Here is a 27,320-nt window from a genome sequence, read left to right as displayed (position 1 = left end):
TAAAGAGCCAAAATGCTAGGGACCTAACAGAAGAAGAGATTTTAAAAAGGTGGCAAAATTATACAGAACTATACAAGAGCGAGCTTAACATACCTGATAACCACGATGGGGTAGTCACTGACCTGGAGCCAGACATCCTGGAATGTGAAGTCAAATGGGCCTTAGGAAGTCTGAGCAACAATAAAGCTAGTGGAAGTGACAGCATTCCAGTTGAACTATTCAAAATCTTAAAAGACGATGCAGTAAAAGTGCTACACTCAATATGCCAGCAAACTTAGAAAACTCAACAGTGGCCACAGGATTGGAAAAGGTCAGTATGCATTCCAATCCCAAATAAGGACAACACCAAATAATGTTCAAACTACCACACCATTGCACTCATTTCTCATGCTAGCAAAGTTATGCTCAAAATCCTACAATCTAAACTCTAGCAATATGTGGACTGAGAACTTCCAGAAGTACAGGCAGGATTTCAAAGAGGCAGAGGAACTAGTGATCAAATTGCCAACATACGCTCGATCATGTAGAAAGCTAGGGAGTTCCAGAAAAACATTTACAGCTGCTTCATTGACTATGCTAAAGCCATTGATTGTGTGGAGCACAACAAATTGTGGCAAGTTCTTAAAGAGATGGGAATGCCAGAGGATCTTAGCTGTCTCTTGAGAAATCTATATGAAGATCAAGAAGTAACAGTGAGAATCGGGCATGGAATCACTGATTGGTTCAAAATTGAGAAAGAAGTTCAGCAAGGCTGTATACTGTCGCTGTGCCTATTTAATTTATTTGCGGAGCACATCAATCTAATGGCAAAAAGCGAAGAGGAACTAAAGAGCCTCTTGATGCGGGTGAAGGAGGAGAGTGCAAAAGTTGGCTTGAAACTCAACATTAAGAAAACTAAGATCATGGCATTCGGCCTTCTCAATTCCTGGCAAATGGATGGGGAAGAAATGGATGTAGTGACAGATTTTATTTTCCTGGGCTCCAAGATCTCTGCAGATGGGGACTGCAGCAAAGAAACTGAAAGACGGAGGAAAGCTATGGCAAATCTAGACAGCATCCTAAAAAGCAGACATCACCCTGCCAAAAGTGTGTCTAGTCAAGGCTATTGTCTTCCCAGTTGAAATGTATGGCTGTGAAAGTTGGACCATAAGGAAGGCCGAGCATCAAAGAATTCAGGCTTTTGGACTCTGGTGCTGGAGAAGACTCTTGCAAGTCCCTTGGACTGCAAGGGAAACAATCTGGTCATTCCTAGAGGAGATCAGCCCTGACTGCTCATTAGAAGGTCAGATCCTGAAGTTGAAATTTAAATCGTTTGGCCACCTCATGAGAAGGAAGGACTCCCTGGACAAAAGCCTAATGCTGGGAGCGATTGAGGGCAAAAGAAGAAAGGGATGACAGAGAATGAGGTGGCTGGATGGAATCACCGAAGCAGTCGGTGCGAACTTAAATGGACTCCGGGAAATGGTAGAGGACAGGAAGGCCTGGAGGATCATTGTCCATGGAGTCACCATGGGTCGGACACGACTTCATACCTAACAGCAACAACAAGAATCAGAGATCTTTGTTAAGCCCTGGATGTTCCATTGTTCTGAGTACTATAATAACTTGTAATTCAGCAATCTCCTGTTCCCTTCTGCTTCTGAAATTCCTTTGCAATCATAGAATCATAGAGTTGGAAGGGGTCATAGGGGCCATCTAGTCCAACCCCCTGCTCAACGCAGGATCAGCCCAAAGCATCCTAAAGCATCCAAGAAAAGTGTGTATCCAACCTTTGCTTGAAGACTGCCAGTGAGGGGGAGCTCACCACCTCCTTAGGCAGCCTATTCCACTTCTGAACTACTCTGACTGTGAAGAAAAATTTCCTGATAAATAAAGCAGCTATTTTGAGGTCTCCCACTGAGAACCCTTGGAGTTTAAAATGTTCTCCTACAGGTTTCTCAATTTGTGATTCTTGATGTCAGATTGTGTCCATTTATCCTTTAGTGCAGGTTTGACCTGTTTGCCTTATATAGAGAACTGAAAGGTATAGTTGTCATTTAATGGTATATACAATGTTAGAAGATAAGCAAATGAAAGAGCCTGAAATGAGGTAGTTAATTTTGTGAAGTCCAGTGATTTTTTTATCTGGATGTATATGGCAGCAAAGTTGGCATAATACAAGCTCTGGTACCACTGTCCATGTTGAGTATGACCGTGGTGACATGAAAAGTATTTTAATAGATCTGGGAGGGAAAAAGAAAACAAAAAAAAGACAATTTTCCATGTTTTGTCCCCTCAGAACTTTTTAGGCTATTTCTATTGCTGGAAAAATTGAGAAATTATAAGCATTTAAAAAACATCCATGAAATACTTTACTCTTATATAATGAATAAAATACTTTTTAAGACCTGGGTGTAGTCCCTCACTCCCAGATCAACTAAATCCCTGCAATCTACACTGAATTCCATTTCCATTTTGATTTTGGTCTCTTTAAATTTTCCCTGTGCAACATGCATGATTGATTCGTGGTGACCCTCTCTTTCCCCCATGATATTCTGGAATGGATATAAGCCTTGATATTTCAAAAACCGATATGAGTAAATGTCCAGTTTTTTTGCTTTTTCAAATTAATTTACTGCTCTGTACCTCAGAGCAAAGCAGTCTTCCCTAATTGGCTCGGGCATCAGTTCAAAGACTTCCAGGATCCCGGTTGCAAGGCTTCCCTGAACTGACTGTGCTCCAGAAGCCCTAACTTCTCTCAGCAGAGATTTGCCTGTTGTTATTTCCCTCTCCTCTGCTGTCTCCAATCCTCTCCCCCACACCCGTTCAAGAAAAGAGACTCCTGCTGCAATTGGCACCCCTCCCTGTTCTGAGCTTCCCCAATCAAGTGCGGAACACTTTCTGTTTCAATTGGGGAGGGGGGAATAGAGGAAGACCTGAGTTCAAATCAATCTGAATTCAGCAGGAACTACAATGGAAAAAACAAATTAAATTCAGAATCAGCTCAGGTCTTACTGATTCAAAAGAGTCTTCGAAGACTGTCTTATATAACCTACTACAGCATCTTAACCACTGGCCTAAGTGCCAATAAAGTTAAAAGGGCCATGTAGGGCCTGTCCGGGTGGTGTCTGGGTCAGCAGACCAACCCACATGCACCCAGCAAAGCTAGGCGTGTCTGCATTGAGACGGTCCCTGGAGCACCCGCCTACAGGAGACAATGCCTGGCCCAATCTGGATGTGCCCAGCAGTGCTGGGCGCTTCTGCATTGGGACAGCTGCATCACCTGGACAGCACGGGGACCACGGGCCCTGTGGTAAGGAGGCTACGCGCCCAGAACGGGGATGGCTCCCCAGCTGCCCGGGCGGGCCCCAGGGAAGCTGCGGGCTCGCTAGTGGGGGGGAGGGAGCCGCCAATGGCTTCCTCGCGTCCCACCAGGCACACCCGGCGCCTCAAAGAGGTGCCGGGTGTGATTGCCAGGCCGCGGGGAAGCAGCAGGCTCACCGGGGGGGGGGGGTCACGGATTGCTTCAGGTGTACTTGGTGTGCTAGGAGGAAGCGGCCGCAGTGGGGGGGGGCTACCAAAGCCTGTTTTTAAGATGCAATTTAATAAAGATGTGTAAAGTTCAGCATCTGGGTCAGAAAAATGAAAAGCATGCCTGCTGGCTGGGGCATATCCTTCTAGATAACACTGTGTGTGAACGAGACCTTGGGGTACTTGTGGATTGTAAACTAAACATGAGCAGGCAGTGTGATGCAGCGGTAAAAAAGGCAAATGCCATTTTGGGCTGTATCAACAGGGGCATCACATCAAAATCACAAGATGTCATAGTCCCATTGTATACGGCACTGGTCAGACCACACCTGGAGTACTGTGTGCAGTTCTGGAGGCCTCACTTCAAGAAGGACATAGATAAAATTGAAAGAGTACAGAGGAGAGCAACGAGGATGATCTGGGGCCAAGGGACCAAGCCCTATGAAGATAGGTTGAGGGACTTGGAAATGTTCAGCCTGGAGAAAAGGAGGTTGAGAGGGGACGTGATAGCCCTCTTTAAATATTTGAAAGTTTGTCATTTGGAGGAGGGCAGGATGCTGTTCCCATTGGCTGCAGAGGAGAGGACAGGCAGTAATGGGTTTAAACTACAAGTACAACGATATAGGCTAGATATCAGGTGAGCTCCCCCTCACTGGCAGTCTTCAAGCAAAGGTTGGATACACACTTTTTTTGAATGCTTTAGGATGCTTTGGGCTGATCCTGCATTGAGCAGGGGGTTGGACTAGATGGCCTCTATGGCCCCTTCCAACTCTATGATTCTATGATTCTATAATTCTAAGCTAGTTAGACAATAATTCCATATTGATAATTTTTCTAAAAATGCTGCTATAATGTGTATAATGATTAAAGAATTCAGTATGTTCCATTATTATGAAATTTCACTTGATATCCATATATGTTATTACTTGTATTGTAAATATATGAGACACTGCTCATGTAATAATTCTTCCTTTTACTATAATTTTATAATTTTAACAACTACTTTTCCTGCCTCTCAAATGCCACTAAACGAAGATACATGTGCTAAGGTGGTATAAGCTGCAGCAGTTTGCAACTCTGTGGAAATTATTGTGTATATTTACAATTTTACCTGTTGGAAACCAAGCCAGTGACATTGTTTCATGCCAAACAATACATATTTAACATCTCAAGTTAAATATGTGTTTTATGCTAACACAGTAAAATAAGTTTATGTTTGATAGGAAAGAAACTATCACATATATTTCCTGAGAAGAACTAGGGGAAAAGCTTCCAAATTTCTAGCGATGTTATACCCCTAGTTCTTTGCAAGAGATAAACTGAAGAGTCAATATTAGAATCTACTTACCTATTAAGGCTGTCATAAAACGATTCATGGAAAGAGGTTCTAAGTACATTGGCCCTTCGTAGCCAGACTCCAACTCACTCCTCACGTAATCCCTGAAGAACATAATGATAATGTGTTAAGAAACTTTTAATTCAATAGTAGTTGAGATTATGGCTTATAAAGCATGAAATGCGACTTCTATTTTATATGGGTTTTTTTCTTGACACACTAAAAAAACTCAAGATACATTGGCAAAATATATTAAAGTCTGCAATGCTTACAGGGACAAGGCATTCAGTACAGTGAATTCTCCTCTTGTCTTTTGTTCTGTAACAAAAACTATTCAACAGCTGCCTCATTCATGACAATCAACTTACAGACATGTGCAAAATACGAAGAATGTCAGGTGCAAAAATTGTGCCATAATTATTTGGAAACCACTGCTGTTTCCAAGCACATGTACAGTAGTCATAGCAAAGCACACGTTTTTCAAATATGGTAAGTACTTGAATATACTTGAATACATATATGTACATATTTTGCATGATGCACAATTTAGTGCTTTGTTTAAAAGTTACAGTCATACTCTTAGGAGTTGGAAAGGATAAGAAGTAAAGTCATTGGAAGGGGCGGAGACATGGCACTTGGATAGCTCGAATACTTCGAGCTCCTGTTCCACTGAGGGTCAATCGCTGCTGTGATTGACAGAATCGGGTTTTGGGTACGCTAACCCACCCACAATCTTCTCAGGAATTCCTTGTGAATCTTTGGGGCCTCTCTGTTCCGCAGGGAAATTAATATCCCACTGGAACGTAAGCTCAGTGTGCACAGGGTCCAGTAAGTGCCGTCCGCCATTTAAAAATCTTTTTCTCTTCTTTCAACTCTGCAATCTACAAAACTCTTATCTCAATCTACAAAGCTAATTGGATACTTCCCTGCAAGACTTTCGATTCATCACAACTTCGGAGTGAAAACATCTGGTAGACATCAGATCGAGCCTATAAACAGTGAGTGGGGTTTCCCCCGGCACCTTCTCCTCTGGAACAAACTCTCAGCGTGGAAAGCTGCTTTGTTTAATTTAAGCAAGCTAGAGTGACAGGAAGATAAGCGAATCTACTTTGATCCTCTACTACGATTTATTGCAACTGTGAACTAGGGGAGGACATCAGCTAAAATCCAAGATATCAATCAACGCATAAAGACGCAAGTACTTTCCCGTTTTTTCTTTTCCCCCGTCTCTGGCTCTGCTTGAAGCCACCTCGATATGAGGCAGGCCAATTCTCTTTTCTAAGTAGAAGAAGGACTTAAAATAACTCAAACTAATTAGTAATAGCTCTTCCGGCATTTGTTTTGGTTTTCAGAGATAAGAGATAAGAGCCGTGGGTGAGAAGATCTCGCGAGAATTCTGTTCCAGTACGCGACATTGCTTTAATATCAAAACAGACGGTTGCTCTTCGTTAGGACTCCGTAGGACCTCTATTGGTTATTTGCAAAATTGCCTACAACATGTCCATGTTAAAGAAATTTGCTTATTTATTAGAGAAACAGACCCAAGATTTGAAAGCATATACAGATGGCTAGCTTAAAGATATGCTCAAGGAGTTCAAGGGCGGCAAGGAAGAAGTCTCTAACAGGAATGATGAATCAATAACAGTGGCTGATGATAGCTTTAAACAAGGTGGAAAATTACCAGCAGAAGAGAAACTTGAAACTTTGGAGATGGAAAAGGGGATGTCGGAGCTTTGCAGCCTAGATAAGGACTCCCTACCTAAGAAGACATACAGCCACTCCAAAGCAACAGTAGAACCATCAAAAGATATATGGATCTGCTGTGAAAGTAATCAATTGAAAGGAGCTTCTTGGAAAAAAAACCGTACTGATATTGGAGCCCAGGAGGTACAACTGTTTCAAGACTCACCGATGTATACTCCGAGGGAAAGACTACAACTGCACTCTCTAAGCCAAAGGCCAACTGGACAGAACATGGGTCAGCGGGAACAACAGGATGCGGCAGGCCTCAATATGAGACCCCCTTAAGAAGCTTGGGGAACGGAAATGAAACACAGTGGTTGAAATTCTTTTCCTCCTTCTGCTTTTTTCCGTAGCCATATAGGCAAGCTGAATTTGAATTAACATATCTCTGTAGTGACTCTCAGCTCAAACTTAAAGCATAACTAACAGGAGGCACCTAGGTGTAAATGTAACTAACGAAGACTTTATTTTACAAACTAATGAAGACTCTATTTTATCATTTTTGTATTAATGATGTACACTTATATAGCTTACAACCTTAACAACCTATATATATATATTTTTTCTTTTTCCGTACAACTAAGTAGGCTTTTATTTTTTATTTTTTATTTTCCCTAGTGGAAATGAGGATGGCTATAAGACCACGTTAAGTATAAATTGTTTATGATTGTTAAAATTGTTAAAAACTATGCAAACAAATGTTGAAACGATGGTAACAAAGTAGACTTCTCTTTTAAAATGTGGTGGAAACATGAAAAAGGTTATAAGCTTTGGGTAAAAGTCCATAATATTGTAGCCATGTGTGTCAGGATCAGTGCCTGCTCGCTGCCATGAATTATTAGGTATTAGGTTGGCCTGGGTTCCTCCATGTTTGCTTAGCCTGCATTTTACCTTTTGGTTTTCGGGTCCTCTGTAACCTCGACCCTCTTTATTTTTAACTGCCTGCCTGAAAACGAAACTTGTCTGCTGTTCCTTGTTATCATGATTTGCTGTGAACAATTTGGCTTTTGAACCAGCATGTACGGCCTGCTCTGTGTAACAAAAGAAGTTATCTTGTCAGTGGGCGCCAGGCTGCCCAAGGACGTGTGAGAAGTAGCACTCCCTGTTTATTGCACCTGGTACTCGCTCCCCCTCCCTTGGGAACCTTCAAGGTTTGGCCGGGAGAATTTGCCTTGAAAAGGATCTGCAAGTGTAACGGTTGGCAGAATTGACTTCTTTAGTTTAGGTGTCTGAAGAAACTTTCCAATAAACGCTTTCTTTTCATAGAAGCTTGTTGTGAGTTCTTGCTGCACTTGACATTAAGTCAATTCTCACAACACCTTTCGCCTGATACAATGCAGGACGAAGGTTCCCTTTATAGTGAGCAGGAGGACGAGGGAGACTTGTTCGCGAATGACACTCAGGATGATTTCGCGGCGTCAGGGTCCCTCGGCTCGAGCAGGGTCTCCGGCATGGCGAGGGTCCTGAGCGAATTCACCCAGGGGCATGAAGATTTTCTGGAGCGGCACTTCACGGAGCGCAGGCGGTTGTCCAAATATGACCGCCCGACTGGGGACGAGCTGTGGCCAGAGAATGTACCCGAGGGGGCTACAGGCCAGGGAACGGCCAAAGCACTGGAAGTGCAAGAGCTGCAAGAGCAGATGAGCCGTGTGGGTGATTGGCTGCACTCGGTATCTGGGGAGTTGGGGCCAGATTCCCAGCGCGAGGCAAGGCGCCTCCTCCGGGATTTACAGGCAACAGCCAGACGACCTGGAGTGCGGAGATCCTTGGGGGCACAGTCAACCCACCGAGACCACATGGCAATGGCTGCAGGCTCCGCAAGCAGGACGGGGGCCAGGATCGGGGCCCAAGGTGCCGCGGCGGACCACTCCTCCTCGGGAGAAGAGGATGCAGCAGACCAGGGTGCAGCTGTGGCGGGTGGTGGCGAAGAACTGCCAGCTGGCATGCCCGATGGCGGCGACAACGCCGACGGTAGGGCAGGGGCTGCCCAAGGAGCTGGAGTAGGAGCAGCGGCGGCAGCCGCCGTAGGAGCCGCAGCGGCAGCTGGAGCGGGATGCGGAGCGCTCCCAAGGGGCAGAGGGGCCAGACAGCCTCGGGGAGCAGCGCAAGATTGGGCCAATGCCCCACCGGGCCAGCTGCCCCCGCAACTGTGAGGCTCTGAGATCCGCCGGTCCTACAGATTCAAAACCCGATTTGCGGGGAACCCGTCCGCCTTTCCGGGTTTCCTGGTTCAACTACAAGCCTACATGATGGACGTGGGATTCACGTTCCTGGATGATGCTGAGCGCATTCGCTTCGTGGGCGACTGCTTGGAAGGAGAGGCGGCGAAGTGGTTCATCGATCTCTACCGCTACAACCCCAGGGCAGTGAGGAACTACGACCGCTTCATGAGGGCCATGCGCTTGATGTACGTGGACCCATTAGAGCGCGAGACGGCAGAAAAAAAAAACTGAAGGCGATCAAGCAAGGGTCATAGTCGGTGGCTGAATACTCCTGGGAGTTTCAGAAGCTGTTAGCCTCCGTACCGGAGTGGACCGAGCCCCAGCGCGTGCAGGCGTTCCAGGAGGGGCTGTCAGAGAGTTTGGCTTGGAAGTGTCTACACCTGGATGACCCGAAGACCGTGATGGGCTGGGTACGTTTAGCTGGCGATGTCGAGCACCGGATGATGCTGGCGGCAGGACTGGGTGGCGGAAAAGGGAAAGCGCCAACAAAGACCTCCACCCCTAAGAAGCCAGTGCCAAAAGGAAAAGGGGATGCCAGCGAGCGAGCACCCTGGCGTGAGAAGGGGCTGTGCCTGGGCTGCGGCCAAGCTGGCCATTTCCTTGCGCAGTGCCCAACAAAGAAGGCAGGAGCAGAGGCGGGAGAAAACCGCGCCGAGGGGAGCGCCACCCCCTGCATCACAGCAGTTTCCAAGAAACCGGCGCCCAAGAAAACCGTGCTGTCTCTGCTGGCCCCCGCGAGCACCGCCTCGTCTGCCCTGGATTCCAGTGACAGCGGCCCGGTGGGAGAATCCAACTCAAGAGAGCAGTTGGGAAATGAAGGCGACCTGCTGTAAAGAAGCCCCGCCAGCAGGTCCCGGGCAGGGGCAAACGTTCGGTGAGTGACTCCCCCTTAGCACTTCTGCTGGCCACCCTTACGGAACCCGGCTCAGGGAAGCAAGTGGGGGTACAGTGCATAGTGGACTCGGGCTGCACCAAAACTTTGGTGAGCCCTTCAATGGCCGAGACTCTGGGGGTGGGCAAGCAGCCTCTAGAGAGACCGTTACACATTGCCCAATTGGATGGGAAATGCGCTCCAGGGGGGGAAGCCACCGTTAAGACGCTCCCCCTAGAACTGGACATTGACAAACATTGGGAGCGGATTCAGCCGTTGGTGGCCCCTCACTCGGCTTTCCCATGTGTGCTGGGACTGGATTGGCTTAGGGAGCACGATCCCACGGTAAAATGGAAAACGGGATCAGTTAGATTCACAGCCCCTGAGTGCGAACGTCACCGGCGGCCCGAGCCGTCTGACATGGGGGCCGTCAGCGCGGCGGTGGCTGAAGTGGGGAATGGTGGGCTGCCTAAGGAATATCGAGACTTTGAGGATGTTTTCGCTGAAGCTGAATGTAACCAGCTACCCCCCCATCGCAAAACTGATTGTGCGATTGAACTCAGGAAGGGGGAGCCGCTCCCTAAAGCCAAACTTTATTCCATGAGCCCCCACGAGATGCAAGAGCTTAGGGACTTCCTGGATAAGAACTTGACGCGAGGGTTTATCAGACCCGCCACCTCCCCGCTGGCCGCGCCGGTTCTTTTTGTGAAAAAGAAGGATGGCTCCCTACGCCTGTGCACTATCGGGGGTTGAATGCAGTTTCCACCTGTAACGCCTACCCTTTGCCCCTCATCAAGGATTTGTTGGGACATTTGGGGAGGGCGACAATCTTCTACAAGTTGGACTTGCGGGAAGCCTATTACTGAGTGCGCATAAAGAAGGGGCACGAGTATTTGACTGCGTTTAACACGCCCCTGGGACAATTTGAGTACACTATCATGCCGTTCGGCCTCGCCGGCGCTCCGGCCGTGTTCATGAATATGATTAATGAAATTATGCATGATTTATTGTACCATGGGGTTCTGGTTTACCTTGATGACATTTTGGTGTATTCCAATGATCGAGCGGGGCACGTGGCTCTGGTCCGGGAGGTGCTGCGGCGACTCCGCAAGCACCAGCTCTTTGCCAAATTATCTAAATGTGAGTTCCACTGCCCCGCGGTGGAGTTCCTAGGGTTCCGGGTTTCAGAGAAAGGATTGAGATGGACCCGGGTAAAGTGCAGGATTTGCTGGCCTGGGAACCCCCAAAAACGTGCAAACAGCTTCAAAGCTTCTTGGGGTTCGCCAACTTCTATAGAACCTTTATCCCCAATTTCGCAAAAGTGGCCCTCCCCTTAACTAACTTGTTAAAAACCAAGGACGGGGGACAGGTGGCCAAATGGCCTGGGGCCCCTTTGAAATGGTCTCCACTGTGCCAAGGGGTGTTTGACAAATTGAAGGAACTTTTCACCTCTGAACCAGTTCTGGCCCATGCTGACCCCACTAGGCAATTTACGGTCCAAGTAGACTCCTCGGATGTAGCCATGGGGGCCGTGATCCTGCAAGAAGGGGGGGATGGCAAGTTGCATCCCATCGCCTATTTATCCAAAAAATTCTCTGGACCGGAGCGGAACTGGGCAATTTGGGAGAAGGAAGCCGCGGCTGTAAAATTGGCATTGGCCACCTGGCGCCATTGGTTAGAGGGGGCGGCAGTCCCGTTCGTGGTTTGGACGGATCATAAAAACTTACAAGCCCTCAAGCAGCCCCGCTCCCTCTCCGCCAAACAAATGAGGTGGGCGGAGTTTTTCTCTCGGTTCGACTTCACTCTCAAGCATCTCCCGGGGAAACTGAATTTTTTGGCAGATGCACTGTCGCGCCTCCCTCAGTACAACAGTAAGCGCGACCCATTGGTGGATATGGTTTTTACGTCCACCCAGCTGGGTTTGGTTGCTATGACGCGCAGCAAAACGAAAGGTGGGATTCCCATCCCTGGGGGTTGGGCTCAAAAGGACGTCCTACTGGATGAGGAATTTGCGGCACTTCGCTCCTCCCTGGAGGAGAAGGGGGGCCTGTTTTTGAAAGACAATCGCTTGTACGTCCCAAAGGGTGCCCGGGTGGAAGTCCTGAAATTGTGCCACGATTCCAATCAGCTAGCCACTTAGGCTTCATAAAAACTTTGCATCTGGTCCGAAGACATTACTGGTGGCCCTCTATGCGTGTTGATGTGGAAAAATACATCCAGGGGTGTCCTGTGTGTTTGACTTCTAAACCCCTAGGGGGAAAGAAACGGGGTCCCCTCCACGCATTGCCCACCCCTGAATGCCCCTGGTTGGATGTTCCTATGGACTTTATCACCGACTTGCCTCCTAGTCATGGCAAAACCGTGATTTGGGTGGTGGTGGATGCGTTTTCAAAACAAGCCCACTTCGTGCCATGCAGTGGGTTGCCTTCGGCGGCTAAATTGGCTTCTTTATTCATCACCCACATATACCGCCTACATGGAATTCCTAGGAGACTTCTCTCGGATCGGGGCCCCCAGTTCGTTGCCAAATTCTGGTGGGAGCTTTTAAGGCTCTTGGGTGTGGAGCAAACCCTGACCTCCGGCTACCACCCTGAATCGAACGGCCAAACTGAGAGGGTCAATCAAATCCTGGAGCAATACCTACGCTGCTTTATCAACCACCAACAAAACGATTGGGTGTCCTTGCTCCCGTTGGCTGAGTTTGCTTATATTAATGGGGTCCATGCGTCCACAGGGGTTTCCCCTTTTAAGGTGATCTACGGCACAGACCTACTGGCTGCGCCCACTTGGGAGCTCAAATCCCCTGATGCCCCGGATGTGCACAAATGGGTTAGTTACATTGCGAATGCCTGGCCCTCCATTGTGTCCAGTTTGGAGGATGCCAAGAAAGCTTATAAAAGTCAAGCCGATAAAAAACGTACGGCGAACCCTGCCTGGGCCGTGGGGGATCAGGTGTATCTGTCTACAAAAAACCTTCGCTGCCAGCAGCAATCCCACAAGTTGGGTGCCAAATATGTGGGTCCTTTTCAAATCACCAAGTTGATTAATGATGTGACCGTGGAGGTAGCTTTGCCAAAAACTTATAGGAATGTGCACCCTGTTTTTCATTCCAGCTTGCTGAAACGTGCCCCCCTGCCGGACGCTTGGCACCCCCCGCGTGCTACACCTGCTCCTGTTTTCATCGATAAAGACACTCACTACCAAGTGGAAAAGATCCTGGACTCTCGAATGCACAAAGGCCAGCTCCAGTACCTGGTGGAGTGGAAAGATTTCCCCATGGGGGATAGAGAGTGGGTAGGGGCTCCCAATGTGAGGGCCCCATGGCTGCTCCGCACCTTCCATCGTGCCTTTCCTATGTGCCCTAGACCTGTGGATGCTGGGTGAATGGGTGGTGGGGGAGTCCTTTTTGGAACGGAGGAATGTCAGGATCAGTGCCTGCTCGCTGCCATGAATTATTAGGTATTAGGTTGGCCTGGGTTCCTCCATGTTTGCTTAGCCTGCATTTTACCTTTTGGTTTTCGGGTCCTCTGTAACCTCGACCCTCTTTATTTTTAACTGCCTGCCTGAAAACGAAACTTGTCTGCTGTTCCCTGTTATCATGATTTGCTGTGAACTATTTGGCTTTTGAACCAGCATGTACGGCCTGCTCTGTGTAACAAAAGAAGTTATCTTGTCAGTGGGCGCCAGGCTGCCCAAGGACGTGTGAGAAGTAGCACTCCCTGTTTATTGCACCTGGTACTCGCTCCCCCCTCCCTTGGGAACCTTCAAGGTTTGGCCGGGAGAATTTGCCTTGAAAAGGGTCTGCAAGTGTAACGGTTGGCAGAATTGACTTCTTTAGTTTAGGTGTCTGAAGTAACTTTCCAATAAACGCTTTCTTTTCATAGAAGCTTGTTGTGAGTTCTTGCTGCACTTGACAATGTGGAGTCTTATAATCTTAAATGAAGAGAAGAGGCCTTTCAAGAACAATGGGGCCCTTATCTGATCTACCTAAGAAAATAAGTTAAAAGGGGATTGAAACGGGGTATCAAATGTATCAAACATAATCTTTTTCTTTCTGTATCAATAATGTAGATTATTTGCATTGTATTATCTTTAAATATTACAAAAGGGGATTGAAACAGGGGACTAAATGTATCTAATGAAGAGCATAACCTTTCTTTTTCTGTATTAACAATGTAGATTGCCTGTATTTCATTATCTTTAATCTTGGAAAACAAAAATAAAAATCTTATAAAAAAAAGAAGTAAAGTCATTGTTTGCATCTTTAAGCAAAGAAACTTCAACAGTGGTAAAGACTTAACTACTAAATAATGAAGGCTCCAGGTACAAGCAAGACACAAAAGGCTTATGCAACCAAGTCTTGCAGGACTGTTCAATTAGTTTGAAAACAGGAGATAGACTGTAACTTCTTGACATGAGTTGCTGCAATATGTGTTTTTTTTCCAGCTGAAATACTGAGAGCCAGTTTTTCTTCCTGAAGTGAAAGAATAAGAAGTTTCTCCTAAAAGATGAACAGTAAAAAGAGGCTGCTGGGTGCAATTTTAAGGCCTATAACAAAAGACATACACTGAACATATTATGTATGTTTTAACTGATGATCTTGTGAACTGCCCAGAGCCCACTGTCGGGAAGGATGGTATACTAGTTTAATAAATAGCAAAACAGAGAAGCACCACAGAACTCTGGTGGGGATGTAGATTTAGTGAACCCAGCACAACTTGGGAGAAGAAGGTGTCAATATGAGCTGTTCAATACTGGTGGATCTTGGGAGACCTTAACAACCTCCTTGTAAGCATAAATCAAGATTAGCTTATTTATGAGTAATGTCAATTCTTAATGGGGATTAAGCCACAGTTCAGAATCCTAGTAAATAGGAAAAAAGAACTTCAGTTAACTACTTGGGCTCATGGTTACTTCAAGCAAACTGAGATTTGTATTGTGTGTAATGCATGAATGCAGTCTGAAATGAGAAAGTACTATCAGTACTTACTGAATTATCCTATGTGTTTATTGAGAACTATATAAATTGGGATTTGATTCTTAGTAACTATGACAACTCGCATTTACTTCCCTTCATTACTATTTGCCTTTCTGAGCAGCCCTGGTGGTCTGTTTTCTTCTTTCCTGAAGAACTTTGGCTGTCCCACCATGTCTCAGACTGATATATAAATACTGGCTTAGCCCAGGAACCTGAGGGAAATGTCACTAGAGGCGTTTTGAAGTTCAAAATTCACAAAATATTTTATTCAACAGAGAGCGGAAAGGTTAGACGTGATCAGGGTTGAAATGCATAGACTTTAGTTCCTATGCATCAGGCTAATGAGAGCTTCCGAAGCTAATCACAGTTACTTAAATTTTATGTTGACTTTTGTTCCAGTGTTTTCTCCAAACACTCCAGTATACTTTCTTTAAGTATTCTCTAATGCTTTTGGTTTCCAGAAAGTTGGTACACTCTTTCCAGTACTCAAATTTCCAGTACCGGAGATCTCTACACTCTTACAATCATAGAATCATAAAATAATACAGTTGGAAGGGACCTCATTGGTCATCTAGACCAACCCCCTGCACTATACAGGACACTCACATCCCAATCGCTCATCTACTGTAATCTGCCACCCCTTTCCCTTCATGGGATCAGCCTCTCCGTCAAATGGCTATCTAGCCTCTGTTTAACAATTTCCAAAGATGAGAGAACCCACCACCTATTGAGGAAGCCTGTTCCACTGAGAAAAACCGTTCGAACTGTCAGGAACTTCTTCCGGATGTTTGGATGGAATTTCTTTTGAATGAATTTCATCCCATTTGTTCTGGTCTGTCCCTCTGGGGCAAGAGAGCAATTCTGCTCCATCCTCCATATGGCACCATTTTAAATACTCGGAAGATGGTTATCAGATCCCCTCTCAGTCTTCTCCTGTCTAGGCTAAGCAAACCAAGCTCCTCCAGCCTTTGTTCATATGTCTTGGTCTCCAAACCCCTCATCATCTTTCTTGCCCTCCTCTGGACACGTTCCAGTTTATCAACATCCCTCTTCAACTGGGGTGCCCAAAACTGAACACAGTCCTCCAAGTGAGGCCGAACCAGAGCAGAGTAAAGCAGTACCATCACCTCCTGTAATCTAGACACGATACTCCATTTGATATAGCCTAAAATCCCATTTGCCTTTTTAGTCACTGAATCACACTGCTGATTCATGTTCAATGTATGATCTACTAAGACTCCTAGATCCTTTTCGTACATGCTACTGACAAGACAAGTCTCCCCCATCTTATATTGGTGTATTTGGTTTTTCCTACCTAAATGCAGAACTTTACATCTGTCCCTATTGAACTTCATTTTATTCAGTTTAGCCCACTTCTCGAGCCTATCAAGATCATCCTGTATTCTGTTGCTGTCTTCAGTTGTGTTTGCTACCCCTCCCAGTTTAGTATCATCTGCAAATTTAATAAGTATCCCCTCTAATCCCACATCCAAATCATTTATAAATATGTTGAACAACACAGGCCCCAGGACAGATCCTTGGGGTACTCCACTTGTCACTCTTTTCCAAGAAGATGCTGAACCATTAACAAGTACCCTCTCAGTACGATTTGTCAACCAATTATTGATTCACCTGACAGAATTAGGATCCATACCGCATTTTACCAACTTGTGAACAAGAATATCATGTGGAACCTTATCGAAAGTTTTATTGAAATCCAGATAAACTATGTCCACGGCATTCCCCTGAACCAGCAAGGTAGTCATTTTCTCGAAAAAAGAGATAACGCTGGTCTGACATGACTTGTTCTTGCGAAACCCGTGCTAAGTCTTAGAAATCACAGCTCTCAGTTCCAGCTGCTCAAGGACCGAGTGTTCGATTATTTGTTCCCAAATTTTGCCAGCTACAGATGTCAAGCTGACGTGTTGATAATTACCCGGATCCTCCTTTTTCCCTTTCTTGAAGATGGGGACAACATTTGCCCGCCTCCAATCGTCTGGCACCTCACCTGTTCTCCAAGAAGTGTCAAAAATAATGGACGGAGGTTCAGAGATGACATCTGCAAGTTCTTTTAGTACCCTTCAAAGGTAGCTTCCCGTTTGACTGGCTAGATCTATCACCTTTCGTTGGCCCAAATGGGAGTCTTCGCCTAACTTCCCAAACTTTCTTGCCAACTTTCCCTCACTAAATTTAAGCTAAAGCTTAAATTGGATTCCGAAATTGGACTGACTCTCCTCAGCAAGCAGCTCTCAGGTCTCTCTGCTAAGTTTGGGCAAATGAATCACTAAAGACTTCTCTCTATGAAAAATTAACCTTTTACAGTCCTTTATTTGTTTAAGCATCTAAAAATGCAGTCCGTCATAGTAACGTTTAAGCTTGCAGCTCTATCACAAAAACTGATGTCTTTATCTTAGTTTATCTTTTTAGCAAACAGAATAACAATTCTCTTTGTGTACTGATAGAATAAGAAAAACTGAAAAGCATAAAGTGGCATAAGTGGCATAAAGAATTAATTCAATTCAATTAATGTAACTGCAGCTTATCTTTTAAGATTCCCTGCAGTAAATTAATTATATTGAATTCTTGAGTCAGTACAAATATGTACGGCAACAGAAAACAATATTGGGAAACACTGAACCAGTGCCTTGGGTTTCCCCCTCCCTCATTTTCCCACAAAGAGACTCAGAAGTCTGGACAAGTATAACACTTACGTTGGCTCTTTCTGCCAGTCAGATTTAATTCCATTCAATCACAATCTGAACAGTATGTGGTATGTCTGGAGGACAATTTGGTGATTCAAGGAAGTCAGCATAGATTTGTCTCCAACAGGTCCTGCCAGACCAACCTTTTTTGACCAAGTAACAGGTTTGCTGGATCTTGGAAATTCAGTTGATGTAGTTCACTTGGATTTTGGTAAAGCTTTTGATAAGGTTCCCCATGATGTTCTGATGGATACATTGAAGGAGTGCAATCTGGATTTTCAGATAGTTAGGTGGATTGGGAATTGGTTAGAGAACCACACTCAAAGAGTTGTGGTCAGTGGTGTTTCATCAGACTGGAGGGAGGTGAGTAGCGGGGTATCTCAGGGCTCAGGGCTCGGTCCGGTACTTTTTAACATATTTATTAATGATCTAGATGAAAGGGTGGAGGGAATGACCATTGAAGACTTACCGTGAAGGGTCCTTCTCTCCTGGGGTATAAGAGGACATCTTGCTGGGTGAGATTCCACCGTCGGATCAAGGGAGGCAGGAACTTCACAGTTCTTCTTCCGGTCCCTAGGTGGCCTCACCCGGCCTCTTCAGTTCGCCCACTGCCATAGCTGATCGCAGGCACTTTTTTAACTATAACAAATAACCTAGGAACCTCTTAGCAGAAGAAGAACGAAAGACATGTCACTGTGAACAAAAAACGAAACAAGTACCTCATGACATATCAAGACACATGCCGAAAACTCTGCTCTGAGTTACCTTCCCGATGCCTTACGGCCAGGTAACCACTTTTTCTCGCTTAACGATGGCAGGGAGGGATCAAGATGTCCTCTTATACCCCAGGAGAGAAGGACCCTTCACGGTAAGTCTTCAATGGTCATTCTCCTCCTGGGGCGAGGACATCTTGCTGGGACCTCCCATAGCAGTCCGCAGAATTTAGGGTGGGCCATCGTCGTCTGTGTTGATTACGTTTTGCAGCACTCTTCGCCCAAACGCCGCTTCGGCTGAGCTGTACGCGTCTATTTTGTAATGGCGAATGAATGTTGAGGCGTTAGCCCATGTTGCTGCTCTGTATATTTCGAGAATCGATTCTCTGCCAAACAAGGCCGCTGACGTTGCTGTACTCCGTACTGAGTGAGCTGTAATACCCCGTGGTGGGGTCAACTTCTGAGCCACATACGCTTCTGCAATTGCCGCTCTAAGGCAACTACCAATGGCCCTGCTGGATAGCTTCGAGCCCTGGTTGGGAGCTGCAATTGACACGAATAACGAGTCGGACTTTCTTATGTTCTCTGTTCTGATAATATAGGCCTTTAAGGCTCGCCGCACTTCTAAGGTGTGCCAAGTTATCTCCTTGGGATGAACCGGGTTCGGACAAAGGGATGGTAGGATTAGGTCTTGACCAAGATGGAAACTGGATAGCACCTTTGGCTTGAAGGTCGGATCCGTTCTTAGTACCACTTTATCTTTATGAAAGATACAGAGCTCCTTTCTGACCGATAGAGCTGCCAGCTCTGATATCCTTCTGGCCGATGTCACTGCCGTTAAGAAGATCGTCTTCATTCTCAGGTGTTTTAAAGATATGTCTATTATGGGTTCGAATGGATGTTTGGTCATTCCCGTTAGGACTTTATTCAGGTTCCAAGTGGGGAACCTATGGGTAATTGGGCCCTGGATCTGGGTGGCTCCTTTTAGGAAGCAGACAATATGAGGATGCTTGGAAATAGGTTTTCCTTTAAAGTTTGGAAGGACAGATACTAATGCTGCCACCTGTCGGCGAAGGGTGGCCACCCTCAGTCGCTTTGCCATACCATCTTGCAGGAACTGCAGCACATCTCGCAGCCTTGGAGTCAGGTGGTTCACCTTCTTCCTTTTGCACCAGCGAACGAACGCCTTCCAAGAGGCATTGTAGATCCTATTGGTGGACTGGCGTCTGGATGCCATAATCGTCTCGACTACTTCTGTACTGTAGCCTTCAGTTAAGAGGTGGCCCCGCTCAACCTCCAGGTGGTCAGTTGAAGCCATTCTGGGTCCGGATGCCAAATGGGCCCTTGTTGAAGCATGTCCGGCTGTACTGGTATCAGCAGAGGTTCCCTCACCGACATGCGCACAAGGGTCGAGAACCACGGTCGACGAGGCCGAATAGCTTTCCCTTGGACAGGTTGGCGCTGTTGGTCCACCAGGTTAGACTGGTTTTGACATCTATTAGTACCTTCACTTGCTTGTCCAGTTTTATTGATATTTGGTGTTGGAACGGGCGTAATAAGCCCTGGAGTCGGCGCGAATGTAGTCTCCCCCATTGTACCGTAGGGAGGTTCGATACCAAGACGCCCATCATGCTCGCTAGCGTCATTAGGGGTGACGTTCTTCCCTTTATTATCTGATTTGCCAATCTTCTGGTTTTTTGTATTTTCTCTTCTGTCATGAAGAGCCTGGACGCTACCGTGTCTATCTGTACGCCCAGATGTTGAAGTGACTGAGACGGAGTCAGGGAACTTTTTTGGAGATTCACAATGAATCCGAAGTCTTGAAGGATTTGCATCGCGATAGTGGTGTGGCTGACCGCTTGCTGAAGGGACTGGGCTCTCAGCAACAAGTCGTCCAATTATGTATGCAGGTGAATTCCCTGCTTTCGCAGGTAGGCCACCGGCGCGATTAACAGCTTTGAGAAAACTCTGGGTGCGGTCGAGAGTCCAAATGGTAAGGCTTTGTATTGGTAGTGGTTCCGGCCCACGCAGAACCTGAGGAATTTCCTGTGACCGTGTCGGATCGGGACATGCAGGTACGCTTCTGTGAGGTCTAGTGATGTGAGGTACTCTCCTCTTTGTATCGCCTCTGTGATGGATTTGAGTGTTTCCATCCTGAAATGATGAAGTTTTATGAAGCGATTTAGAAATTTTAGGTCTAGGATTGCTCGCCAATCCCCGTTGGATTTTGGTACTGTGAAAAATACCGAGTAGACCCCCGTCCTTTCCTCTCCGTGAGGTACGGGTTCTATTGCCTCGATGTCTATCAGGTGTTGTATGGCGGCTTGGGTTCTTTCTAGTTTTTGTTTGGATTTTGGGTGGGGTGACTGTAGGAAGTGGTTTGGTGGGATTTTTAGGAATTCGATGGCGTAGCCCTTTTCTATAATTTCCAGTGACCAGCTGTCCGCTTGGTATCCTGTCCACTGTTCCAAGAATCGGGCTAGTCTTCCTCCCACTGGGACGATGGAGTCACGCCTTGTGAGGCTTCCCGTCTCTTTCCTGTTTCGGAGGAGGGTGTCCTCTCTGGAACCTGTTGGGGTAGCTACCCCTGAAGGTCTGTCTGTTGTTGGGCCAGCCAGATCTCCTGTCCTGTCTCTGTCTGCCGTATGAACCAAAGGAACGAAAGGAGTTACCTGTGAGTTGGGAGAACCGTCTATCTGTTCTCCTCAGGTTCCTTGGCATTACTCTCTTTTTATCACGTGTCTCCACAAGGACCTTATCCAAGGACTCCCCGAAGAGCTTGGATCCATGAAATGGGTACGCCGTGACGATTGACTTTGCTTTGGTGTCCGCCTGCCATGCTCTCAGCCACAGTGTTCTCCTTGCTGCCGCCGCGGTGGCCATGGCCCTGGTGTTGAATATGGATGCATCTAAGGTAGCATCTGCTGAAAAACAGGCTGCTTTTAGCACTCTATTCATTCCTTCTGCCACCCTCTTATCTGGGTCTGGTAGTAGCTGGATCAGCTTCTTTACCCACATGATTGTGGCCCTTGACACAATTGATGCTATAGAGGACGCTCTTATAGACATTGCTAAGGTTTCATGGGTTTTACGTAAGGCGAAGTCCGCCTTTTTATCCATTACATCCCTCACGGATCCCTGGCCATCTTCCGAGAGAAGACCATAGGATTGCAGCCCTACTACCGGGGCATCCACAATTGGTGTTCTTAGAATTTCTTCTGCATAATCAGGCATCGTGTACAGCTTTTTTGCATACGCTGGCAACTGTCTGTTTGCCATGGGCTTTTCCCATTTTGCTCTAAATTTTTTCTCGAAAAATACTGGTAGGGGAAAGTTTCTAGGGACATCCTCCTCTGGGGGAAAGTATTCTTTGTTGCCATAAGGCCTCCTGGGGTCCTGATCCTCTGGATCCTTCGTTCCCTGTTTCCATTTTAAGTCTAATGCGTTAAGGCATTTTGATAAGAGATACTGATAATCTTCTGGTTTAAAAAATCTTTTGGATACCTCAGGTAATTCCATAATCTCAATCACTTCTTCATCAGATAAAAATTCCCCATCTTCCTTAACTGAGGATTCATCTGCTGTGGAAGGATAGTCCCCCCTGTCAGGGCTCCAATGGGGTCTTTTGCGCGCTGCCTTTGTGGGCCAGGAAGGTCTATGCTCGGCCAGATCCCCATATTCCTCCCTCTCTGAGTCAGGGGAAGCCTGCCTGTAATATCTGTGCCCCTCAGGCCCTTTTTCCCTTTTCTCTAGCTGTGCTTGCACCACCTCTGAAATACAAGCAATAAGTTCCTTTGATAATAAATGTTGCCCACTGGGCCTTACTGTATCCCTGGATTGACTCCGGTCTCCTCGCGAGCAAGCGTGGACCGGGCCGCGGCTGCGGAGCCTCCCGCCCGATTTTCATCAAGATGGCCGCCGCGCGTCTTCTCCTTGCTTTTTTCCCGCGCTTCTGTCTTCTTGCGGCGTTTTGCCGCTTGGCGGCTTGGCTCCGCGGTGGCTGGTTTAGGGACGGCCTGTGGCGCGCCCTCCAGCATCTTGTGCTCCTGCTCTGTTGGTTCCATCGGTGCCTCCAGTTGTCCGTCGGACAGGAGGTCGTCTGCCATGGCACAGAGCGGAGCCGGCAAAGGGGCTTCGCAGGGAGGTTTGCCTTTAACGGCTTTCTCCAGAGTCGAGCCTTCAACAAGGTGGAAGGGGGGGGGGGGATTTTTTTTTTTTTTTTAAGTGGAGAGACAAACGGAGACTAACAAACACAAAGGTATTTTCCACAAAAGGTAAGTAGATCAGACTGAAGTAGATAGAAGAAGAATAGACTGAATACAATTCGGGATCTCTCAGCTCAACTGCTCTCCCTCCTAGGCAGAAACCGAACTGAAGAGGCCGGGTGAGGCCACCTAGGGACCGGAAGAAGAACTGTGAAGTTCCTGCCTCCCTTGATCCGACGGTGGAATCTCACCCAGCAAGATGTCCTCGCCCCAGGAGGAGAATACTCATGTTTGCAGATGACACCAAAATTGGAGGACTGGCAAATACTCCAGAAGATAGAGACAGAGTTCAGCAAGATCTGAACACAATGGAAAAGTGGGCAAATGAGAACATCTGGGTCAGAAAAATGAAAAGCATGCCTACTGGATGGGGGATACGCTTCTAGGTAACACTGTGTGAATGAGATCTTGGGGTACTTGTGGAGTGTAAGCTAAACATGAGCAGGCAGTGTGATGCAGCAGTAAAAAGGGCAAGTGCCATTTTGGGTTTTATCAACAGGGGCATCATATCAAAATCACAAGATCCCATTGTATACGGTAGTGGTCCCCAACCTGCGAAGGCCATGGCGCGGGCCGTGGCTCCCTCTCCCCACCCCCACCCCCGCAGTAAAAAACTTCCCAGGCCGCAAGCTTGCGGCCCGGGAAGCTTCTTACTGCGGGAGGGCGGGGAGAGGGAATCAGGGCCAGGCCACGCATCGCGCAAGCGCGGCCCGTGGGCGCAGGCACGGCCCCATGCGCGGGCGCGTCCCGATGCTTGGGCGTGGTTCGCACAGGCGCAGTCCGCGGGCGCGGCGTGCTGTGCGGGCGTGGTCCGCACGGGCGCGGCCCGATGCCCTGCCGGTCCCCAGCCTCAGAAAGGTTGGGGACCACTGGTATACGGCACTAGTCAGACTACACCTGGAGTACTGTGTGCAGTTCTGGAGGCCTCACTTCAAGAAGGACATAGATAAAATTTAAAGGGTACAGAGGAGAACAACGAGGATGATCTGGGGCCAAGGGACCAAGCCCTATGAAGATAGGTTGAGGGACTTGGGAATGTTTAGCTTGGAGAAAAGGAGGTTGAGAGGGGACATCATAGCCCTCTTTAAGTATTGTAAAGGTTGTCACTTGGAGGAGGGCAGGATGCTGTTTCCGTTGACTGTAGAGGAAAGGACACGCAGTAATGGATTTAAACTACAAGTACAACAATATAGGCTAGATATCAGGAAAAAGATTTTCACAGTCAGAGTAGTACAGCAGTGGAATAGACTGCCTAAGGAGGTGGTGAGCTCCCACTCACTGGCTGTCTTCAAGCAAAGGTTGGATACACACTTTTCTTGGATGCTTGGATAGGAAAGGCTCCTTAACCTTTTCCCTTCCAGCCATTTGGATTTGGGGAGGAGGGCGGGAACGTAGCATCCATCAACCTTTTCCTCTTTAGATTACTATAAGCAGATGAAGGGTTGGCAGGGAAAGACTAAGTCATCCTGAACATTTGCTGTTCCTCTATCCAAGCGTGTGGCCTCTCAAACATACTTTTTTTTTTTTTTTGAAAAACAGAGTCTGAAGGAGGAGTCACAGAATTTAAAAGTTTGACCTATGAAGAAAAACAGAACTTGGTTGTATGCCTGTTTTCTTATTTATTAGACTGATCTTGACCTTCCTCCAATTTATCTTAGAGAAGCCTATATGGCAGAGTGGAAATTTAAACTACTTCTCCACTCCTGTCATTTTAACAACTGTGCTGCACTGGCTGTTTGAGAGAAAGCCTCTGTCAGTGTCTAGATTTAAGAGATATTATGTTCATTTATGATGCATCTTTGCCACCGTCTGTATTGTTTGCTGATCTTGTACTTGCATACAGCTTGCACACAATGAGCCTCTCAGACTCCAGATTCTCAGAAAAAGGCAGGGAAACAAGTATTTTAGATAAATGTATTGTTCAATGATTCATTCCTATTTATTTTTCAAGTAATGAAACAGAAATATTCTCAAGTATTAATCACTTCAAATTCTTCTCCTGTGTACCTTTTACAGGACTGCTTGTCCACTGCCAGATATTTTTAAGCATAAGTACCATATATACTCGCATTTAGAGCCTCTTGTGGTGCACAGTGGTAAGGCGGCAGACATGCAGTCTGAAGGCTCTGCCCATGAGGCTGGGAGTTCTATCCCAGCAGCCGGCTCAAGGTTGACTCAGCCTTCCATCCTTCCGAGGTCGGTAAAATGAGTACCCAGCTTGCTGGGGGGATAAACGGTAATGACTGGGGAAGGTACTGGCAAGGCCACCCCGTAATGAGTCTGCCATGAAAACGCTAGAGGGTGTCACCCCAAGGGTCAGACATGACCTGTGCTTGCAGAAGGGATACCTTTACTGTTTTTATACTCGCATATAAGCCGACCTGCATATAAACCAAGGCACCTAATTTTACCACAAAATTTGGGCAAAGTTACTGACTCTCATATAAGCCGAGGGTGGAAAATGCAGCCGTTACTGGTAAATTTACATTAATGGAGGCACCAGTAGGTTAAATGTTTTTGAATACTTATTTCAAAGAAAAAACAGTAAACTAGCTCTGTAAGTGCAAAAGAGGGCCAGCAAATCAGAGCAGAACAACAGTACCCAAATTTGGCAACTTATTACAACAAGTACAACAGCTAACAAACTGGGAGAATGGACTAACTACAGCTACAGTGCCCCAGAACAAAACACTGAAAGAAAGAACTGTAAAACTCAACACTGAAAGAAAGGACTGTAAAAATCAACTTTTAAAAGAAACACAACCCCAAGAAGAAAAGGCAAACTATGCTGACCTTAGAAAAAAGAACAAATACACATTAGGAGAAACAGTAAATCCCAAAGCACCCCCAAAAGCCACCCACATAAACCAAAAGAATAGTTTGGAAGAAGTAAAGCCAAAAGGAAAAAAAAAGATCAGAATCCCTCAGTCAAACCATTGCTCTCTTACAAGCGGCCATAGCAAGGAAGGCTTCAGCTTGCAGGAGGCTTGCAGAAGCAATGTAACGATTGGCTGGCTGGAGCAGGCTTTTATTTCAATTACCGTATATACCCGCTTATAAGCCAAGGAGCACTTTTTCAGTGTTAATACTGTGCTGAAAAACTCGTCTTATACACGAGTATATAGGGACATGGAAAATTATGTTGACGTGGATCTTGTTAGGCTATAGGCTATAATCTTTAAACCCTCCGGAGCGGGAGGAATAAAAGAGTAAGGGCAAGTGGGGAGGAGTTAGGGCGGGCCCTGTCCGGGATAAAAACTTGGGGGGCCCAATCAGGAGCCGTAAAGTGCCTCCTGATTGGGCCCCACGCGTGTCTATCCAAGGTCAAGCGGCCAATGGAGAGTCGTGCGAAGCGCAGCTCCCCATTGGCCGCTTGCCCAAGCCTTGCTTGCCCTGGCTGGGGAGTCACCGCACAGACAGAAGACGCTGCCTGCCCGTTGAGTCCTCCAGCCGCCCTCATCCCACTAGGGAAAGGAGCAGGAATGCCGCGTCAAAGATGCGGCGTCCCTGCTCCTTTCCTGCCCCGAGACCCTTCCTCATGAGCCTTCTGCCGGGCCCAGCCGCTCCTTTGCTGCTGCGAAGGATCGCCTGGGCCCGGCACAAACTCGCCCACCCACCGAAACCATTTTCCGGCTTCTGCTGGGCCCAGGCGCTCCTTTGTGGCAGCAAAAAAGCGCCTGGGCCTGGCAGAAGCGTCGCCCGCCCTCCGCAGCCCTTGTCCCGGCTTCTGCCGGGCCCAGGCGCTCCTTCGCGGCTGTGAAGAAGCACATGGCCCCGGCAGAAGCCTCGCCCTCCCTCTGCCGCCGTTTCCCGCCTTCAACTGGGCCCAGGCGCTCCTTCGCAGCCACGAGGGTGCGCCTGGCCCCAGAACAAGCCACCAACCTTCTTAGGCTTCTGCCGGGCCCCAGATTCCCCTGGGCTCGGCAGAACTCCACCCAACACACACACACACACACACACTGCTCTTCCCCCTGCCCAACCCACCTCGCCTCTCCCTTAACCCTCCCTTCCGGATCCAGACACACACACACCTTTTACCCACACAAACGCACAGGCACACACACACACACACACTGCCATCTGCCTCCCACTTCCCCCCTGCCAACCCACCCCTTCACATATACCCCTCTCCCATCCCATTCTCTCTACCTCCCTGCCTGCCTTCTTCCCTTCCTTCCTTCTTCCCTTCCTCCCTTTCTCCATCTCCTTCTTCTCTCTCTGTCTCTCCCTCTCACTTACTTCCTCTCTTAATTCCTTGATCCCTTCCTGTTCTCTCTTCCACCTTTAAAATTAAAAGTCTGTATTTCAAACATTTTCGGAGATTACTTGATCAAGATGGATTCTTGGTATAAAACAATTTTTAAAAATCAGATATGGAATAACTAACTAGAGACCAGTTTTAAGAAACATATTTGAGACAACAAATATCATCCCTGTTAATGAACATAAGTCTCTAGAAGGCTAATAAAGATACAATGTAGATCACTATCTTCACAATTTGGTTTGGTTCCTGTCAAAAAAAATTTCTTTAAGCATATTTTCTTTAAGTATATTTCTTTAAATGAAATCTTTAAAGAAAATTCATAACTCCATGTCATGGGTCATAGAATCACAGAGTTGGATGGGACCTCCTGGGTCATCTAGTCCAACTCCCTGCACTATGCAGGACACTCACTACTGTAACCTGCCACCCCCTTAAGCCTTCACAGAATGAGCCTCTCCGTCAGATGACTATTCTGAGGAAGCCTGTTCCACCGAGACACTGCTCTAACTGTTAGGAACTTCTTCCTGATGTTTAGACGGAATTTCTTTTGAATTAATTAATTAATTTCATCCCATTGGTTCTGGTCCGTCCTTCCGGGGAAAGAGAGCAACTCTGCTCCATCCTCTATATGGCAGGATTAAAGGTAAAGGTAAAGGTATCCCCTGTGCAAGCACCGAGTCATGTCTGACCCTTGGGGTGACGCCCTCTAGCGTTTT

The 27,320-nt window shown here is 46.9% G+C and overlaps 1 protein-coding gene across 5 annotated transcripts in view; it reads right to left on the bottom strand.

Annotated features, from left to right (window-relative positions):
- RNF145 (ring finger protein 145) overlaps positions 1–27,320 on the bottom strand; it is a 214,941-nt gene that overhangs the window by 71,632 nt on the left and 115,989 nt on the right. For all 5 annotated transcript variants that reach the window (XR_013229158.1, XR_013229160.1, XR_013229159.1 and 2 more), the window contains one exon: positions 4,859–4,950. Coding sequence is in view for 2 of the 5 variants with exons in the window: in XM_077326384.1 (XP_077182499.1) it covers positions 4,859–4,950 (92 nt within the window). In the remaining 3 variants the exon portion in view is untranslated. The remainder of the gene's footprint in view (positions 1–4,858; positions 4,951–27,320) is intronic.

This window comes from Paroedura picta, chromosome 3, assembly GCF_049243985.1.
Source record: "Paroedura picta isolate Pp20150507F chromosome 3, Ppicta_v3.0, whole genome shotgun sequence".
In the NCBI taxonomy this organism is placed as follows: Eukaryota; Metazoa; Chordata; class Lepidosauria; order Squamata; family Gekkonidae; genus Paroedura; species Paroedura picta.
The sequence above is the reverse complement of the archived record's forward strand: the minus strand, read 5'-3'. Positions and strand labels throughout refer to the sequence as shown.